General features: G+C 42.4%; 1 protein-coding gene across 1 annotated transcript; it reads left to right on the top strand.

Annotated features, from left to right (window-relative positions):
* The first annotated feature begins 1,809 nt into the window (after positions 1-1,809).
* Positions 1,810-16,722, top strand: LOC112109019 (radial spoke head protein 6 homolog A-like). The gene is made up of 8 exons (XM_026659881.1): positions 1,810-2,041; positions 2,144-2,306; positions 2,391-2,681; positions 3,250-3,484; positions 5,247-6,002; positions 9,040-9,181; positions 15,810-15,927; positions 16,488-16,722. The coding sequence occupies exons 1-8, from the start codon at positions 1,810-1,812 to the stop codon at positions 16,720-16,722; spliced, it is 2,172 nt and encodes a 723-aa protein (XP_026515666.1).
* Positions 16,723-17,497: the final 775 nt, after the last annotated feature.

Here is a 17,497-nt window from a genome sequence, read left to right as displayed (position 1 = left end):
ATCGGCGGCGGCAGTTCAGCGGCAGGTCCTTCGCTCCTAGAGGGAGTGAGGGACCTGCCGCCCCCGAATTGCCGCAGGTGCCGCCCCTCTCCCTTGGCCGCCCCAAGCACCTGCTTGTTAAGCTGGTGCCTGGAGCCGGCCCTGGGCAGGGGGCAGTCAGGGGACAGGGAGAACGGGTGGTTTGAGGGGGCAGTCAGGAATGAGAGGAGGGGTTGGATCGGGCAGGAGTCCTGGGGGGGGGGGAGATAGGAGCTGGGAGCCGGGCCATGACCTCCTCCCCTAACTGGCCCTCCATACAATTTCCGAAACCCGATGCGGCCCTCAGACCAAAAAGTTTGCCCACCCCGATATATAGTAAACTGGCAAAGTGTTCCTAGTGTGGACACAGTAAGACTGGCAAAACTGTGCTTTTGCTTGTATAATTTATTTCACTCCCACCCCCATCAGCAAAATAAGTTATACCCAGCAAACATGCAGTTTTGCCAGTATAACTACATCTGCACTAGGTGTGTGAGGCAGGGATCAATCCTCTTCACACCCCTGACTGACATAGCTATGCCTGCAAAAGTTTGTAATATAGACCTGGTCTGCCTCTTTAACCATTCGGGAGCCTTTGCTTGAAACACCCTCCCGGCCACCTCTTTGGGAAATGCTGGTGTAGAGCTTCAAAATATTATTCTTCCTGTCCTTTGTACATACATTGATGAGCAGTGAAATAGTTAACAATGTTGACATTTAATGTATCATATTGGTATCTTCATTAGCACTATTAAAATGAATGGTGCAGTTTAAGTCTCTGCTAGAGATTCAGGGCTTTTTACATGAGAATCTTGTACTAGTTTAATTTAAGGTGTGCCTTTAAATCAGTTTACTTACTGGTGCAGATCCCCTTTGGACACACTTATTTTGGTTTAAACAAGTCTTTTTTTCCCCTGTTTATCTTAAATTCAATTAGGGGTCAATTTAAGATAAACCTAAATAAGCCACTTCAAAAATGAAATATCTGAACAGGCCTTTGCATCAGTTTAAATCAATTTAAAACTCAATTTAAGTAAAACTTGTGCAACTTTGTCATGTAGCCCAGGCCTTTTTTTAAAATGAAATTTGAGGCTCTGAGGACAAACTGAGAGGTCATTTCATGTCCTGAGGCTAGTCCTTTGTAACTCTCAGGAAGGCACAACCCACACTTTAGGAACCACTGTGCTAGGCAACTTGACAGGGATCAAGTGTGGAAGGGGTACAGCACAAGAGCAGGGAAGTGGAGTGATCAAAGTGCTGCTTGGCCACAGCTCCACAAACTCAGATTGTATGGACATGTCCCTATATACGCATTATTAGGCTGTAAACTTTTCAGGGCTAGCCCTCCCCTTATTTTTGCCTTGTATTGTCAAGACCGCCCCTCCCCAAAGATGCTCAGTACCTCTCGAAAAACAAAATAGAAACACAAGACCACACCCCCTAGCGAGCCCAGCATGGGTGAAACCCGCAAAGAAGCGTGGGGGACTGGATTTAGCGCTGGGATTCCCCGCCCCTGTCATTACGCTCTCTCTGACAGCCAGCCTACCAGGCTCGCTCTGGGGCCTGGTCTCGTGCCTAGTAGGGTCACGTGCTGCACGTGCGCCCAATCAAGTCAGCCTGGCAACTGAGTCGAGTTTACCTTGGCAACGCCCCGCCCGCGCCTCCTCTCTGGGGCTGGAAGCTGTTGCTTGGAGACAGGAGAAGCCGGGAGTCTAGGCGGCGGCGGCGCCGGCGGGGCTCGGCGGGACCCTGGTGCTGCGGGACCGATAGCCCCAACCGGCAGCCAGTGCCATGGCGGATCCCTCCGGAGAACCCCCGCCGGAGGCTCAGGCGTCCCCCCCCTCAGGGCAGAGCTCCGAGCAGCTAGACCAGGGGCCCGGCCAGGAGTCCCCACCTGTCCAGGGGCCGTACCAGCCCACTCAGCCCGGCCAGGGCCCTCCACCCGGCCAGGGCCTCTACCAGCCCACCCAGCCCGGCCAGGGGACTCCACCTGCCCAAGGGCCCTACCAGCCCACCCAGCCTGGTCAGGCCCCCCCACCTGCCCAAGGGCTGCACCAGCCCACCCAGCCCGGCCAGGGCCCTTACCAGCCCACCCAGCCTGGTCAGGCCCCCCCACCTGGCCAAGGCCCCTACCAACCCTCCCAAACAGGACAATCTCCTTATGAACCTTATGAACCTCGACAAGCCCCTTATCAACCTCACCAACCAGGCCAGGATACCACACCAGGTCAAGCTCCCTATCAGCCTCACCAACCAGGACAATCTGCGTATGAAGCGCATCAAGTGGGACAAGGGCCTTATCAGCCCTTATCACAAGATCCTAGACAAAGCATATATCAGCCACATGCACCAGGACAAGAACCCTACCAACCACAAGACCCGAGACGAAGCATATATCAGCCACATGCCCCGGGACGAGACCCCTATCAGCCACAGGAACCAAGAGGAAGCCTTTATCAGCAACAAGAACCTATGCATGGTCCTTATCAGCCTTTTGTACCTGGACATGGCCCTTATCAACCACACGACCCAGGCTATGGGCTCTATCAGCCAGGATACAGCCCATACGAGGATGAAATACCTGATCCTGAACCTAGAGCACTGGCAATCCAGAATGCAAAGGCCTATCTAATGAAGAGCAGCACAAAGTCTGGCTTGAATTTGTGAGTGTGAAAAGAGGGGAATAAGATGGGTAGGGGAAGGAGATATGCGTGGAGGGGAAGGTAGCGTGAGTGGAGAGGACAAAGAGGTAAGCAGGTATAGGAGGGAAGGGGAAGCGGAAGCATGCAGGGAGAATCAAGGACATAAGGGTTAATCCTTTTGTAGTAGTTATAGGTTCTGAGCAGCACTCAGGATCAGACCTACCAAAAGGAATTTAGAGAGATTAAAGGGAGATAGACCTGATTAAGAGTTTTAAATCCAGCTTCAAACTGTGAGTGAGGAGATGGTGGGAAAAGCTATAAATGGAAGATGAACATGTTATTAGACATACTACAAACAAGCTATTCCTTATGAATATTACCAGGTATATATTTCAGGCTTAATTTCCATAACACTCAGCTGCCATTTTCAATATTAGAGCTAATTACTGTAGTGACGGCCCTGGAGCTCAGGAGTTATCCCAGGACATATGCCTTTAACTTTGACATGAGAAACCAACTCTGCTGATAATTTGATATAGTAGGGCAGTAATATTCTTCCTTGGGTTTTCATTCTCTTTTGATTTGACAGATATGATCATCTTGCTCAAATGCTGACCCAGATCTTGGATGAACGCCCTATAAATGCAGTAGACATCATTGAGAATATCAGTAAGGATGTGAAATGGGCTCAGTTCCAGAAAAAAATGGACACCCTCCGTGATGAGCATGAAATGCTTCCAACATTTGAGCTGGCAGAGAAATGTAAGGCTCTGTTCCTCAAGGGGACAGGAGAGGGAGGAGATCAAGAGCCAGAAGAGGAAATAGTGAGTGACTGTTGTAGAAACAGAGATTAAAGATGGAAAAGGCTTGAGGTTGTCTTGCCCATCCCCTGGCAAGTTAGGATTTTTCCCTACAGTATATTCCAATCTTCACTGCTTTGCCCCTCGCAATCTTAAATGATCCCTTCAGTGGGGCTTCCACCTCTTGTCCCTCTAGAAATGAGGGATGAAAAAGAAGAGTTACAGCATTCTCTTTTCCTTACATAAACTAGACTGACTAATTTTTTTGGCCTAAAATGAAATTCATATGGGGATGCATGGGGAACAGGGCTAAGGGCAGTGTGTTCACTGCAGGACAAAGGATGGAGAATTTTTAACTCCCTTTTATTCCAGTTGCAGTTTTGGTCAGTGTCCCAGCTAAAAAAAAGTTATGGTGACATTTGGCTTAAAGAACTGAAGTGTAGAACTGAAAAGGTATTTTTCATATAAAAGCAGCCAGGTACTTTTTGTGTCCCCTTACTTCTAATCTGCTGAATGTTAAGTTCTGAAATGATTTTAAGAGAGCTCTGTGGTGAAAGGTAGAACCACTAGGTGGTGAAAGGTAGAACCACTAGGTGGAGAAAGCAAATACCAGTTGTTTGGAGTTGACCTTCAGATCAAGTCAACATTATATGTACAAGTAAATCATTGCAACTGAACATTAAACATAGAAAGACATTAAGCCATCTTGTCCATGCTGTACCAGTCATCTTCAGGTCAGTGATAGCCAAGAACAAAGTGGTAACATGTCTTTGTAAGAAAAAGTGATGTATTTTGGAAGAAGAAATTGCATTTTTCATATCCTCAACCTAATTGGCTGATACTTAAAAGCTTGACAGTGTCAGAGAAATTCCACATAAGCCAATTGTCACTCCACCAAACTATTCACCCTATAGTATACAACTTCCAGTCTTACTTTTTTTGCTCCTCTATCTGATGTAAGTGGCTGGGAATGAGTCTCCAAATGGTAAAGGGGTAACGATGGCAAGACATAGGGAGACTTTTGAGAAAGGCTTGTGGTTGCCTAACTGTGTTCCCATTGAAGCCAATGGAAGGTTTACCACTGATTTCAATGTGAGCAGAAGTACTCCAATGCTGAATGATTTTGAAAATACCACATGTAATATAGTCAAGCTTAAATAATGCATGCTTAGAATACCTCTATATCCAGGTATCCAAAAGAGTGACTAATATTTGGGAGGGATTGCTGGCTATATATGGAATTTCTCCGGTTCTTTCAGGTTTTTGAAATCCAACCAAATTATCTAAATATGTAAAACGATTATCCTGTTCTTCCAAAATGCACCTGTCATGCACATGAGGAAATGCAGCCTCACTGTCCCTGGTCATCGGTGGCCTCCCAACCAGATAGTGGCATTGATATACTAGTATATGTGTGCCAGCACTGAGATCCCTTATATAGATTGCTCATACTGTCCACCTGTAACTAGTCTGACCCTGAATGTTTTGAAGTAGTTAAGAGAGCACTGGGAGTTTGGAATCTTGGATTCTTTTCCAGACTCTGCTACCTGAAAGCTGCATATTGTTTAAGCTCTCTGCCTTGATTTCTCCTTCTGTAAAATGGTATATTATTACCTTCCTCAGGGGATGTTGTGAGGCTTAGTTAATTAATGTTTATAAAGCACTTTGAAAGGATAAAAGACAATATATAAATGCTAAGTATTATTTTTAGTGGGTAATATACTTAACCTTTTAAAAATATTTTTTATTTATACCTCAGCTTTAACTTCGGCAATTTCTTCCCTAGACAGATAGCCCTCTACCCAATGTGATGGAGACAGCCTTCTATTTTGAACAGGCTGGAGTCGGCTTGAGCATGGATGAAAACTACCACATATTCCTTGCCCTCAAGCAGCTCGTCAGCATGCAGCCAATCCAGACATGTCGCTTCTGGGGCAAGATCTTGGGCTTGGAGATGAACTATATTGTGGCTGAAGTAGAGTACCGTGAGGGGGAAGAGGAGGAGGAGACAGAGGAGGAAGAAGTGATTGAGGAGGGGGGAAAAGAGGGGAGTGAGGACAAAGATGAAGAAGAAGATGAGGAGAAAGAAGATGAGCCACCAAAGTCCACCTATAAGTCCCCACCAGTGGTCCCAAAAGAAGAAAACCGGACTGGCACCAATAAGTTTATCTATTTTGTCTGTAATGAGCCAGGCAAACCCTGGGTGAAGTTACCTCCAGTGACACCAGTGCAAATTGTGGCTGCCAGGAAAATCAAGAAGTTCTTCACTGGAAGGCTGGATGCTCCTATTGTGAGCTATCCACCTTTCCCAGGGAATGAGGCCAATTACCTGCGTGCTCAGATTGCCCGGATCTCAGCAGGGACCCAGATCAGCCCACTGGGGTTCTACCAGTTTGGAGAGGAGGAAGGAGATGAAGAGGAGGAGGGGGGAGCAGGAAGAGACACATATGAAGAAAATCCTGACTTTGAGACCATTAGTGTGATGGAACTTGTGGATTCCCTTTCCAACTGGGTGCATCATGTACAGAATATTCTAATGCAGGTAATGCTCTATGTAATCAATATTGATCTTGGATACCAATTACATGGTTACCAATGGTGTCTCAGAAAGTAAATGAAAATCTTCTTCTGCATAGGGTGAACTGTTCACCTCATTTGGGGCTGAGCTAGAATTGTCTGCTATGGCATATTGGCAGCAACTTTCTAGGTTGTTGTTTTTTTTGCGGGGGGGGGGGGCGGCAGTTGCATGCCTTCCTCAGGATAAATGTGCAGGAATAACCTGTTGGGATAAGGGAGTATGTCCCTCAATAATCAATTTCCTGTAATTATATGGGGTTGAGCATTGGTGGACTTTGATCCTTTCTGGCTGGTTTCTGTTTCTCCAAAGGTCAGAGACAGTTTCTTTCCTGACTTGGCAATGACTAGGTATGCTTGACTAGCTAGAGTGCTAATACCAATGTAGGCTGTTCATAACTGTACATAAAGGGCACACTTTCCAATATTTTCTCCAGTTGAATTTTTGTTGTTTACACTGTAAGTAATGCCATTACAGAAGCTTGACAATAACACTTAACTCTGTTATTGTGGTCCCTTTGTTTCTTCTGAAGGAAAAGCTGTGTGTGATATGTCATTTATTTCCTTGTTAAAAGTTAGCAGCATTAATGATGTCAACACAGGTCTGGGAAGAGTATTTGTTAACTTGATCTTTCTTTGCTGGGTGACTGACTGCCCTCTAGCAGCACAACAGTAATATTGTAGAGTCACACATTGAGTATTGGGGAATATTTTGTTTTTTTTATTTCTTAGCAACAGTATGATGGCTTTAAATATAAAATCAATAGATATTTAGAATCTAAGGACATTTTGAATTGTTCCTTCTAGCTGTTGGCCAGATGTAATAAGTAACCTATACAAAATGGTGGACAGATTCATATATTCCAAGGCCAGAAGGGACTGTTCTGATCATCTAGTCAGACCCCCTGTATAACACAGATCATAGAACTTCCCAAAGTAATTCTTAGAGCATACCTTTTAGAAAAACATCCAATCTTGATTTTAAAAAAATTCCCCGTGATAGAGAATCCACCATGACCTTTGGTAAATTTTTCCAATGGATAATTACCTTCACTGATAACAATTTACACCTTATTTCCAGTCTGAAGTAGTCTAGCTTCAACTTTCCGCCACTGCATTGTGTGATACCATTGCTATATTGAAGAACCCATTATCAAATATTTGTTGCCCATGTAGTACTTATAGACTGATAAAGTCACCCCTTAACTTTCTATTTGTTCAGTTAAATTGAGCTCCTTAAGTCTACCACTATAAGGCATGTTTTCTAATCCTTAATCATTCTTGTGGTTCTTCTTTGAACCCGCTCCAATTTATCAACATCATTCTTGAACTGTGGACACCAGAACTAGACACAGTATTTCAGCAGCGGTCACACCAGTGTCAAATACAGAGGTAAAACAACCTCTCTACTTTTGCTTGAGATTCCTCTGTTTATGCATCCAAGGTTTACATTAGCCCTTTCGGTGACAGTGTCACACTGGGAGCTTTTCTTCATCTGATTATCCACCATGACCCCCAAATCTTTTTCAGAGTTCAGGATAGTTTCTCTCATCCTGTAAGTATATATTCCTTTTTCCTAGATGTATACATTTACATTTAATCATATTAAAATGGATATTGTTTGCTTGCTCCCAGCTCACCAAGCAATCTGGATTGCTCTTATCAGTGACCTGTCCTCTTCATTGTTTGCCATTTCCCCCAATTTTTGTGTCACATGCAAACTTTATCTATGATGATTTTATATTTTCTTCCAGGTCATTGATAAAAATGTTAAATGGTGTAGGGCCAAGAACCAATCCCTGCAGGCCCCTGCTTGATGATGATTCCCTGTTTACAATTACATTTTGTGACCTGTCAGTAAGCCAAATTTTAATCCATTTAATGTGTGCCATATTCATTTTGTATCATACAACTTTTTAATCAAAATGTCATGCAATACCAAGCCAAACTCCTTACATTAATGTATTACATCAACACTATTACCTTTATTAACCAAACTTGTAATCTTTTCAAAAAACATATCAAGTTAGTTTGACAGGATCTATTTTTCATAATCCTATGTTGATTGGCATTAATTACATTACCCTCTTGAATTCTTTATTAATCAAGTTCCACTTTATTAATCAATTCTGCCACTTGTATTCACAGTGGAATAGTACCATCACAGTTGTCAGTATCAGCAACAAGGCCAAGGATTCGATGGACCCAGGACAGAACCATCCTCTCATCCATAGAAAGTGATCCCTTCTGGTCAGGACTGAGGCACTCTGGCAAAACAGTATGGAGATACAGACATCATTGCTGCCTATGCTGTCTCTGCTCTGTGAGGCCTGGATTGTAATTTGGACTATGTGCCTGCACAGGGGAGGATGGAGAAGTATGACTTCTCTTTACACACTTGTGCAGGCTACCTGGACCTTAGGTCTAGAAATACAGGAGTAAGTGGGTGCTATGTGCCTGCTTACTTCATGCCCCTATACAGGGAGGGATGGGTAATATAGCACAGGGGTATAGGCCAGCAGCAAATTATTACCCCTTCACTGGAGGAAGAAGCAGGGGGCGAATTGTGCCTCAGAGTTGTGTCTTTGAGGCACGGTGCCTCCTAAAGAAGCCCCTGGGGTGGTGAAGCCCTTGCTGGGCTCTGCCTACCAACACCATCTAGCTATGAATTAATATAGGATTTTAGTCTTTTGGTTTAAGTCCAAAATCTTTCACTAACACTAAGTGCATCTTTTTAAAAAATTGAGAACTCTAAAGCAGATTGAAACCTGATGGCTGAGGTATAAGGCAATGAATTCTGAAGCAGCTAATTGAATAAGGGATGCCTGGAGAACTCTGCCAAGTATAATTGTATATCATCTATTTATCTATTTTTCTTTTTATATGCCACCCATCACCATGGTGTTTAGGCACCTTAGTTCTTCTGAACGGAATGTTTTAACTCACATCACAGTATTTCAAAGATTGCTGCACCTGCTTTATAACTCTTGGTACGTCGGTTGTAGGGCCGCTGTTCCTGGATTAACCCCTCTCAAAAGTCAGAGGAAGAAGAAGAAGAAGGTGAGGAGGAAGAAAAAGCAGAAGAGCCAGATGAACCACAGCCAGAAGTGGGACCCCCTCTTCTGACTCCACTCTCTGAAGATGCAGGTACAGGCCACTCTGACTTCTTTGAATAATTGATCTTTTTTTACAGTGAACATCCATCTGGAGTTTTTAGCAGCTATCTAATAAACATTCTAGAGTTTTGGGTCCCCAAGGCAGCATGCGGGGGGTAGCTTGGGATTGTGAGATAATCACATTAACTGTATGTTTCTGCTAACATGATCAACAGGGAAATAGTTAACAATGTTGACATTTAAACTGTCATCTTTAGGTTTCAGAGTTAACAACTCCACTAGAGTCATAGAGTTTAAGGCCAGAAGGGATCACTAGCCTTCCCTCCTTTATATCACAGGGCACCAACCCCACATACTAAACCCAACATCTGAAATGCGACCAACGTATTATAACCTACAGGAGACTAGATTCTTATGTGCCACAGGCAGACACTAGGAGGGACCAATGGCAGGAAAATGATTAAGTGAGATATATTCTGATAATCCTAGCAAGTGACCCACACACACATGCTGGCAAAAAACTCCCAAGGTCATGGTCAATCTGATCTGGTAGAAAATTTGTTCCTGACCCCACATATGGCAATCAGCTGGATCCTGAGCATGTGAGCAAGAACCAGCCAGCCCAGCACCTGAGAGAGAGAATGCTCAGTGCCACCCTACACTGTCACATCTCCAGCTGTGGCCATCCCTGATACTTCAGAGAAAGGAGATAAAAAACCCTCTCAAAATACACTGGGCGGGAGAATCCCTTTTGACTAGGTCTGTCAAGCGATTAAAAAATTAATTGGGATTAATCGCACTGTTAAACAATAATAGAATACCATTTATTTAAATATTTTTGGATATTTCCTACATTTTCAAATATATTGATTTCAATTACAACACAGAATGCAAAGTGTACAGTGATCATATTATTTTATTTTGATTACAAATATTTGAACTGTAAAAATACAAAAGAAATTGTATTTTTCAATTCACCTAATACAAGTACAGCAGTGCAATCTCTTTATCATGAAAGTTGAATTTACCAATGTAGAATTATGTAAAAAAATACTGGATTCAAAAATAAAACAATGTAAAATTTTAGAGCCTGCAAGTCCACTCAGTTCTACTTCTTGTTCAGCCAATCGCTCAGACAAACAAGTTTGTTTACATTTCCAGGACATAATGCTGCCCGTTTCATGTTTACAATATCACCTGAAAGTGAGAACAGACTTTTGCATGGCACTGGTGTAACCAGCGTCACAAGATATTTACATGCCAGATGAGATAAAGATTCATATGTCCCTTCATGCTTCAACCACCATTCCAGAGGACATGTGTCCTTGCTGATGATGGGTTCTGCTCGATAACAATCCAAAGCAGTGCAGACTGACGCATGTTCGTTTTTATTATCTGAGTCAGATGCCACCAGCAAAAGATTGATTTTCTTTTTTGGTAGTTCGGGTTCTGTAGTTTCCGCATTGGAGTGTTGCTCTTTTAAGACTTCGGAAAGCATGCTCCACACCTCGTCCCTCTCAGATTTTGGAAGATTCTTAAACCTTGGGTTGAGTGCTGTAGCTCACAAATCTCACATTGGTACCTTCTTTGAATTTTGTGAAATCTGCAGTGAAAGTGTTCATTTTAAGAAATGAACAAGAAATGAAATGTTCATTTTAAGAAATGAACAACATGTGCTCGGTTATCATCCAAGACTGCTATAACATGAAATATATGGCAGAGTGCAGGTAAAACAGTGCAGGATACATACAATTCTCTCCCAAGGAGTTCAGACACAAATTTAATTAATGCATTATTTTTTTAACAAGCATAATCAGCGTGGAAGCATGTCCTCTGGAATGGTGGCCGAAGCATGAAGGGGCATACGAATGTTTAGCATATCTGGCACGTAAATTATCTTGCAATGCCAGCTACAAAAGTGCCATGCAAATGCCTCACTTTCTGGTGACATTGTAAATAAGAGGGCAGCATTATCTCCTGTAAATGTAAACAAACTTGTTTGTCTTAGCGATTGGCTGAACAAGAAGTAGGACTGAGTGGACTTGTAGGCTCTGAAATTTTACATGGTTTTGTTTTTGAGTGCAGTTATGTAACAAAAATAATCTACATTTGTAAATTGCACTTTCATGACAAAGAGATTGCACTACAGTACTTGTATGAGGTGAACTGAAAAATACTATTTCTTTTGTTTATCATTTTTACAGTGCAAATATTTGTATTAAAAAACAATATAACTTTGATTTCAACTACAACACAGAATACAATATATATGAAAATGTAGAAAAACATCCAAAATATTTAATAAATTTTAATTGGTATTCTGTTGTTTAACAGTGTGATTTAAATTCTGATTAATTTTTTGAGTTAATCATGTGAGTTAACTGCAATTAATCGACAGCCCTACTTTTGACCTTTATCACCACCTCCTGGTGTGCTCTTTTCAGGGGTCTCTTCTGCTTCTGACTGGCCCCCCTTAGTTTGCCCCCAGTCAGGGCAATTCTTGGATCCTCACCTCTAAGTGAGTCTAGCAGTCTGCTTCAGTCTCTTGGCTGTGTTTGTGGAGGCAGCCTGATGCAGGGGCATTACCCCTCTGCTGACCCAGGGCCCTTTTCCTCCTCTTCCTTCTCTGTACTCTCCCCTTTATAGCCATCCTTGTTTCTTCTATGGGCTGCAGCTGTGGGTGCCTGCCTCCATGATTGGCAGCCATGGCAAATGCATGGGGTGTGGTCAAGCTGCTTGCCTGTAAACCTGAGAGGCTCTCCTCCCCCTTCTGTCTATGCTTAGTGTGGGGTTCGTATATCCCATTTCACTCCTGCTTTAGGAACAAAAGACATAAACTGAAAGTGAGTCCCAGGGCTCTGAGCCTTACTCCCTACCATTACATGCAACCCTGTCATACAACTGCATTCATAAATTTGTCCAGCCCTCTCTTAAAGCTAATTAAACTGTTTGCCCCCACAACTCCTATTCGGAAGTTGTTCCAGAATCTCACACCTCTGATGGCTAGAAATCTTATAATTTCCTGCCTGAATTTGTCTATGGCTAGTTTATATCCATTTGTTCTTGTGCCAGCATTGTCCTTTAGCTTAAATGGATCTTGACCCTTCCTGGTATTTACCCCCCCTAATTTATTTGCAGAGAGCAATCATTATCCCCTCTCAGCCTTCTTTAACCTAGACTTAAAATCCAAGCTCTTCCAGTCTCATAAAATAGGCCCTCAATTTCCCTGATCATTCTAGTAGCTCTTCTCTGCACTTGTTCCAGTTCACATTCAGCTTTCTTGAACATGGGTCATCAGAACTGTAAACAGTTTTCCAAGTGAGGTCTTACCATTGCCTTGTACAATGCCATTAATACTTTTTTATCTCTACAGGAAATACCTTGCCTAATATATTCTAGGATCGCATTTGTGTTTCTCACAGCCGCATTAACTCATAGTCATCCTGTGAATGGCCCCCACACCCAGGTCTCTCTCCTCCTCTGAGCCCCCAGCTTATAGCAGAAATCCTTATTATTAGACCATACGTGCATGATCTTACACCTTATATTACTGAATTTCATCCCATTTCTGTTACACTAGTCTTCAAGGTCATCCAGATCTTCCTGTATAATATTCTGATCCTCCTCTGTATTGACAATGCTTCCCAACTCTGTATCATGAGCAAATTTCATTAGCACACTCCTACTTTTTGTGCCAAGATCATTAATAAAAATATTGAATAAGATTAGTCCAAAGACCGATCCTTGAGGAACTCTGCTAGTAACCTCCCTCCAATCCAGTAATTCACTTTGCATCACAACCCGTTGCCTTCTTCCGTTTAGCTAATTCCTTATCCAATTTACAATGCTTTACTGATCCCCCTCTTCCCTAATTTAACCAATAATTTCCTATATGGTACTGTGTCAAATGTTTTACTGAAGTCCAAGTATATTAGATCTACTGCACTTCCCTTATCTAAAAAAATGTTTTTTGTTGTTTTCTGAAAGAAGGAAATCAAGATAGTCTGGAATGATCGACCCTTGGTAAACCCATTGTGACAGGATCTCCGGGGTGCAGCCTGGGAGTATAGGACCACTGTACCCCCTTAGCTCTCCAGCCTGCGCTGTCTCTCACAGTGCTTTGCTAGTGACAAACAGCAAACCCCTCCAGGAACTATTATCACTCAGCACAACCGCATGTGGAGCCCGACACCCAGCTAGATTGCATGAATGCTCCTGGAGCCACTCATGAATCACACAGCGAAAGGCACCAGCCAAATCCCCCCAACTTCCAGCCTTGTACCTCAGGTACCAACTTGCACTGCTCAAGATCCTTTCTTGAGCAATGCAAGTTTATTAATTGGCTCACCACTTCATCAATGGAAAATGGATATACGCCAGACTTTGTAAACCTGAGCAGAATTACCAAATACTTCAGGCAAACTCACTGGTAAAGATAAACAGTAAAAAAAAGTTTATTGATTACAAAAGATAGATTTTAAGTTATTATAAGTGATTGGCAAAAAGTCAGAGTTAGTTACCAAAAGAAAAGAAAATATAAGCACGCAGTCTAAACTCTCAACCCTATTAGACTGGGCAACACCTATATTAAGCAGTTTTTCTCACCTCACTGGATATTTCAGTACATCGTTTTACCCTTGAAACCTGGGCCAATCTCCTTTGTTTGAGTTTTCAGTCTTCTGAGCATCCTTGTTGCTTGCAGCACAGGTCTGGGAAGGAGAAAAGGCCAAACATGGGGCCCCTGTGTTCTGTTTTATACCCTTAGTCCATGTGCTTGGAGAAACAAGTCCAGGCATGTCTGGTGGGCATTGCTGAGTCACCAGGCAAGGTTGAGCAATTCCCCTGGTATGGCCTTAAGCAGGTGAGTCTTTGAATTGTAGCTCCCTTGCTGGACAATGGCTGTTGATGGTTGTTCGACACCCACCCGGGCATTGGTTATCCCCCTGGTTATTGTCTTTGGGGAGCTAGTATCTGGACGCTTCCCAACTTACCGCATGTTTTAGTGACAACCATACAACACAGTCTCATAACTTCATATGCACTAATGATATACATATTTAGTTAGAACAATGACTTTCGGCAGATCATAGCCTTTCCTCACTTGGCCTGCTTTATATGCAATATCACAATTATATACAAATGATGAATATGGGGTTTACAGGGCACTGCCTTGGGGTATAGAGTGTCACACCCATGTTGCACTACACCCCCTTTATCATGTACGTCTGTGAATTTAATTATTCTTTCATTCACAAATTTATACTAAAACCTTGCTTACTATTGAGGTTAGACTAACAGGTCTGTAATTTCACGGATCACTTTTTTCCCCCTTTCTTAAATATAGATATGTTGTTAGCTGTTCTCCAGTCATGTGGTACTGCCCCCGAATATATAGGTATTTTAAAAGACCTTCCCTTCCAGAATAGCAATCTCATGTGCCAGTTCTTTCAGTATTCTAGGATGGACATTTTCCTGTCACCTCAATTTGAGTGCATTTAGATCTTTAATTTTTTCTTCCACCTCAGATGTGGTAATTTCCATTTCGAGACAGTCCTTTCCATCAGCCTTACTGCCTTCACGCACATATTCTATGTTATTATTGTTACTGAAAGCTGAGGCAAAGCATTCATTTAGTTTTTGGGCCATACCTGGACTGTCTTTAATCTCCTTTCCATCCATACGGCATAGCGGCCAAACCTCATCCTTCCTTATTCTCTTTTTATTTATATAACTAAAAAACCTCTTATTATTTGTTTTTATTTCCGTGGAAAGAGCTAATTCAGCTTGACTTTTAGAAAATCTCACTTTATTCCTACATTTTCTAACCTCCATGATGTAGCTTCCATGGCATATCAAGCCCTTTTTCCATTCTCTATAGACTCCCTACTTACTCCTAATAACCTTTTTGAAGTGGTTCTTCATCAAGTTGACTCTGAAGCCTTTCCCTACAAGTTTTTCCCCTTGCTTGGGGTGCAAACTTCAGATAGTTTTTGTAAAGTTAATTTGAAGAAATTCCAAACTTCCTCCACATTGAGGAAAGGGGGAATTTCACCTCTCAAAGCTACTGTCTCAGGTTCTCTGCAGGTTCAGGAAGACAACACTGTATCAGTTACATTGAGTTGATGTTTTCGTCATTATCTTATGCTCGAAAAAAATTACATAAAAGTTTAGATCCTAGAGCACAATACTGCAGCAAGTCATGGACAATGGTACAATCACTCCATTCTTAGATTAAGGTCATATCTTTGTATTATTGGGATCTGGGTCTCCCAAATTTATCAGTATGTGGTCCACAGTGTTCTTTGCCTGGGGAACTGGTATTTAATTAAGTACCACTGAATTTCAGGAGCTGTGTGTGTAACCTTCTTTTCTCCTGTTCTTCTTACTACACCCTTGAATTAATAACTCTGTGACTATCAACCAGTGACTCCACACCAGACTTTAGATTATAAGGCTTACACAATATTTAAAGTTCTTGCTCCTTGTCTATCAACTCCTTTAACATCCATTTTAAAATCCCTTTTTAGGATACATCAATTGCTTGGGTTTTGAGAACAACTATATAGAGATAAAATCCTGTCCTGTACCTAACTACCAAATATTTCATAGATGTTCATAAGTCAGATCATTCACGTGTGTGTTGTTGGTTTTTTTGGCAGAAATTCAGAACATCCCTCCTTGGACATCTCAGTTATCCACAAACCTGGTTCCTCAATATGCCATTGCAGTCCTTCAGTCCAACCTGTGGCCTGGAGCATACTCCTATGCTATCGGCAAGTAGGTAGCTCTTACTTATATAGCTAGACTGGTTAACCTTGGTATCTCAAAGTATTCACTCCTATTCCATCTTAAACTGGTTAATCACAGAAACCTATTTAATTCATTCAGTTGAAATGTTTTGTTTTGGTGATTTTTAATCCACTGACTTCACCCACTACTAAAATGTAGCCACCTCGGGAGTTGATCATGGAGGCCATTTAACAGTGCACAGCAATAATAATGATAATTTAGGGCAAGAAGTGAAGAATACCATCTTCACTGACACTGTAGTGGAAATCAGATTTATAGAATGTAATTATCCAATTAGTATTTGGCCAAGACTTCAGGCTTAACACCCCTATTCTTGCAAAAAAGTGCCATGGGATCTTTAATAGCCACATGACACATTCATCATTATTTACATTAGTTAAGTGCAGATGCCATTATTGAATATGCTAGCTATAGAAAATATGTCCCATATTGGGTTTTGTTCAGTGAAGTGGGGAAGCCTAAGAATAGGCAGAGCCCTAAGGGTTTTTTTGCCAGGAAGTTGTGTGATCTTGCTTTTTTCCCCTCAGGAAATTTGATAATATCTATCTGGGCTGGGGTCACAAATACAGTCCAGATAACTACACACCCTCGATGCCCCCACCAGTGCAGACAGAGTACCCTAGTGGGCCAGAAATCACTGAAATGAATGACCCTACTGTGGAAGAGGAGCAGGCACTCAAGGCTGCACAGGAAGAAGCTTTGGCTGCAGCTGAGGAAATGGATGAGATGGAGGAAGAAGAAGATGAAGATGAGGATGATTAAAATGCTACAAGAATCAGATTTGTATAAAAGTTTTTCTAAAAAATAATAAATCGTTTTAATACATTTAGTATAATAACCAAGCCAATCTAAAAATAAATGTTTATTTAAAATAGATGCCTTTGTTTTTTCTGCTCTTGTAGACTCTCCTATTTTGAATAAATATGTTGACGTTAGAAAAATGTTTTCACTAATGATATTAAGGCTGGCAGCATGGACTCTGTGGCAGAGCATATAGTTGAGGATTCTAAGGCCTGGTCTACACTAACCCCCCAAGTCGAACTAAGGTACGCAACTTCAGCTATGTGAATAACTTAGCTGAAGTCGACATACCTTAGTTCGAACTTACCGCGGTTCAGACGCAGTCCACACGCGGCAGGCAGGCTCCCCGTCGACTCCGCGGTACTCCTCTTGCCGAGCTGGAGTACCGCAGTGGACGGCGAGCACTTCCTGGTTCGACTTATCGCGTCCAGACCAGACGCGATAAGACGAACCCAGAACTTCGATCCCCAGCCGCCGAACTAGCGGCTGGGTGTAGACCAGCCCAAAGGGATTAAATTGCTGCCTTGTTAATAATCCCATGTTTAAAGTGGTAGTGGAAACCTTTGCCACTTTCTGTTAGAAAGCTCTCACCTAGATTGGTATTTTCAATCCACTTCCTAATAGACAATTCTCATCCTCATATTCTACCACCCTGCCAGTCCTGGTAACAGTCCCATCAGAGGGACTATGGACTGAATGGGCATGGGGATGGAACTGCCCTCACAGGAAGGCAAAG

The sequence above is a fragment of the Terrapene carolina genome, unplaced genomic scaffold (genome assembly GCF_002925995.2).
Source record: "Terrapene carolina triunguis isolate 2854851 unplaced genomic scaffold, T_m_triunguis-2.0 Scaffold706, whole genome shotgun sequence".
NCBI classification, from domain to species: domain Eukaryota; kingdom Metazoa; phylum Chordata; order Testudines; family Emydidae; genus Terrapene; species Terrapene triunguis.
Note: the sequence above shows the minus strand (reverse complement) of the source record. Positions and strands in the feature narration are given on the sequence as shown.

Bases quoted from the DNA above. Each gene is read 5' to 3' on its own strand.
- LOC112109019 (XM_026659881.1), top strand. From the start codon at position 1,810: ATGGCGGATCCCTCCGGAGAACCCCCGCCGGAGGCTCAGGCGTCCCCC. The intron at 2,042-2,143 runs GTCAGGCCCCCC...CACCTGGCCAAG, and splicing joins CTACCAGCCCACCCAGCCTG to GCCCCTACCAACCCTCCCAA. The intron at 9,182-15,809 runs GTACAGGCCACT...TTTTTTTGGCAG, and splicing joins TCCACTCTCTGAAGATGCAG to AAATTCAGAACATCCCTCCT.